Source organism: Penaeus monodon, chromosome 39 (genome assembly GCF_015228065.2).
Source record: "Penaeus monodon isolate SGIC_2016 chromosome 39, NSTDA_Pmon_1, whole genome shotgun sequence".
NCBI classification, from domain to species: domain Eukaryota; kingdom Metazoa; phylum Arthropoda; class Malacostraca; order Decapoda; family Penaeidae; genus Penaeus; species Penaeus monodon.
The window spans coordinates 8,197,217-8,199,716 of record NC_051424.1 but is presented as its reverse complement, the minus strand read 5'-3'; the positions used below and the strand labels follow the sequence as shown (position 1 = coordinate 8,199,716).

Here is a 2,500-nt window from a genome sequence, read left to right as displayed (position 1 = left end):
TCGACGTGATTGACGCTTCACCCCCGGGAAAGAGAATTTCCTCGTGAAAGTATTATCAGTATATGATAATGACTGCCTTTTTGGTGATGTGACATACCTGTGGCTACACAGGTATGTCACATCAACACCATCAGTATAAAGAAATCGCAATTTTCTGAGACCTGATTCAATATTCTGAGGAGAATCTGCTTGAAGAACTTAGGAGGCTTATTTAAACCTATGATGAATCAGCAAAGTGATATCTGTATCTTGTTATCAGCGTAAAAAACGTTAATAAAACTTCTGTATAGTGTAAGAGATCCTAAACAATCTTCATTACATTTTCATTCCGTGCTGTTACAGATGTACCTCTCTCCTCTAAAGAATTCCTGACGGAAACCACATCACTCACAGCTGGCCAGAAGGAGTGAGGGGGTCTCATCAGGAGACTCTCCCTCCAAAAGAAAGTTCTCCAAAGTTGTCACTAAAGACTCCGAAAGCCTTGGTGGTGTTACCACATGCAGAATTTCTACATGAAGTAACAAACACCCTGATGCAGAGTCTGTGTCAATGAATCCATGGAGGAACTATCTATCTCCAGCAGACCATACCAGGGAAAACCATTTCCTTAGGAGGATACTAATTCAAGTGCATTATGGGAAAATTGATCATGGACGTTCAGGGAGAGTTTGCAGCCCTCTCATCCAGAGAACCCTGCAATTGAAGGCAATAATGATAGGCTTAGCCATATACTGCAGCATTCATTTATTTACTTCCACGTGACCTTAAACTAATCGGAAAACTGTATCTGTTCAATTGCCCCAGACATTATTGCTCCTGAGAGACTTAAATGACCGGAATTACATTTACTGTGGCACTCTGTGAAACTACAGAAGAAGGGCATTAATTTTTTTTTTCACAAGAGTTGAAGAACACAACTCACTAACTCCCAAAGTCAGACAAGGGCTCAAAACGTTTCAGTTAGAGAGCAGTCAGTTTCCTTGGAAAATTATTGAAGATATACATGGGGACCGATTATTGAAGATTTACGTGGAGGCCGCCTATTTATGATTTAAATGAGGCCGATTATCGAAGATTTACTTTGAGGCCAATTTTGAACATTTTGTGTGGAGGCCGAATATTGATGAGATACATGAAGCCGATTATTGGAGATTTACGTGGAGACCAATACGTTCTTTATATCAATACCTACATAAAAAAGACCATCACATAAAAACATTCTATCCTTTTCCAACCCATTTGTCAGCATATCTGTTTTTTAGTTTCTAACATTTCCCTCTGTTTTTAATGGCCACATCTCATTTCCGTCTCAAAGGCCAGTTCAGCGTTATTGATTATAGTTTAAAAAATAAGTATCTCTTTTAGGCATATATAATATGGGCATTTTATTAATAGTGCATATCTACCCATTCGTCATTAGATATCATATTCATAATGGGTTGAAAAATTTGGTACAGTGGTGAGATGTTTTTCGTACTATTACATTTCGTCATGTCGATATGTGTATAGTGTGTATATACATGTCTTTAATTTCCGTAGTTGTAGGAGGTTGGATAGATACTTTGTGTTTTACTTGTTTGTTTATTTTGTCAAGAAAATATAATCATTTAGAAGCACTTGCGGTGAACGATGCCGGGGCCAGACTCATCGTACTCATCCTTGGTGATCCACATGGACTGGAAGGTGGACAGAGAAGACAGGATGGAACCACCGATCCAGACGGAGTATTTACGCTCGGGAGGAGCAATGATCTTGATCTTGATAGTGGAAGGAGCAAGGGCAGTGATTTCCTTCTGCATGCGGTCAGCAATACCAGGGTACATGGTGGTACCACCAGACATGACGATGTTGGCGAACAGGTCCTTCCTGATGTCAATGTCGCACCTCATGATGGAGCTGTAAACAGTTTCCTGAACACCAGCAGATTCCATACCAAGGAAGGAAGGCTGGAACAGAGCCTCAGGGCAACGGAAACGCTCGTTACCAATGGTGATGACCTGACCGTCAGGAAGCTCGTAGGACTTGTCCAAGGAAGAGGAAGCAGCAGCAACGTTCATCTCACTCTCGAAGTCAAGGGCAATGTAGCAAAGCTTCTCCTTGATGTCACGAACGATTTCACGTTCAGCTGTGGTGGTGAAGGAATAGCCACGCTCAGTCATGATCTTCATGAGGTAGTGGGTAAGGTCACGACCAGCCAAGTCGAGACGGAGAATAGCATGGGGAAGAGCGAAACCTTCATAGACGGGGACAAAGTGAGTCACACCGTCACCAGAGTCGCAAACCTCACCGGTAGTACGACCGGAAGCGTAGAGGGAGAGCACGGCCTGGATGGTGATGTAAGTGGCAGGGACGCTGAAGGACTCGAACATGATCTGAGTCATCTTCTCACGGTTGGCCTTGGGGTTGAGGGGAGCCTCAGTGAGGAGGTGGGGACACTCCTCAGGGGCAACACGGGAGCTCATTGTAGAAGGTGTGGTACCAGATCTTCTCCATGTCATCC

General features: G+C 43.2%; 1 protein-coding gene across 1 annotated transcript; it reads right to left on the bottom strand.

The window, feature by feature from the left end:
• Nucleotides 1-1,561: 1,561 nt before the first annotated feature.
• On the bottom strand, nt 1,562-2,498 carry LOC119597461 (actin-like). The gene has a single exon (XM_037947035.1). The coding sequence runs from the start codon at nt 2,496-2,498 to the stop codon at nt 1,608-1,610; it is 891 nt and encodes a 296-aa protein (XP_037802963.1). The 3' UTR covers nt 1,562-1,607.
• Between the last annotated feature and the right edge of the window lie 2 nt (nt 2,499-2,500).

Excerpts from the sequence above, each read along its gene's own strand:
- LOC119597461 (XM_037947035.1), bottom strand. The coding sequence starts at position 2,498 with ATGACATGGAGAAGATCTGGTACCACACCTTCTACAATGAGCTCCCGT.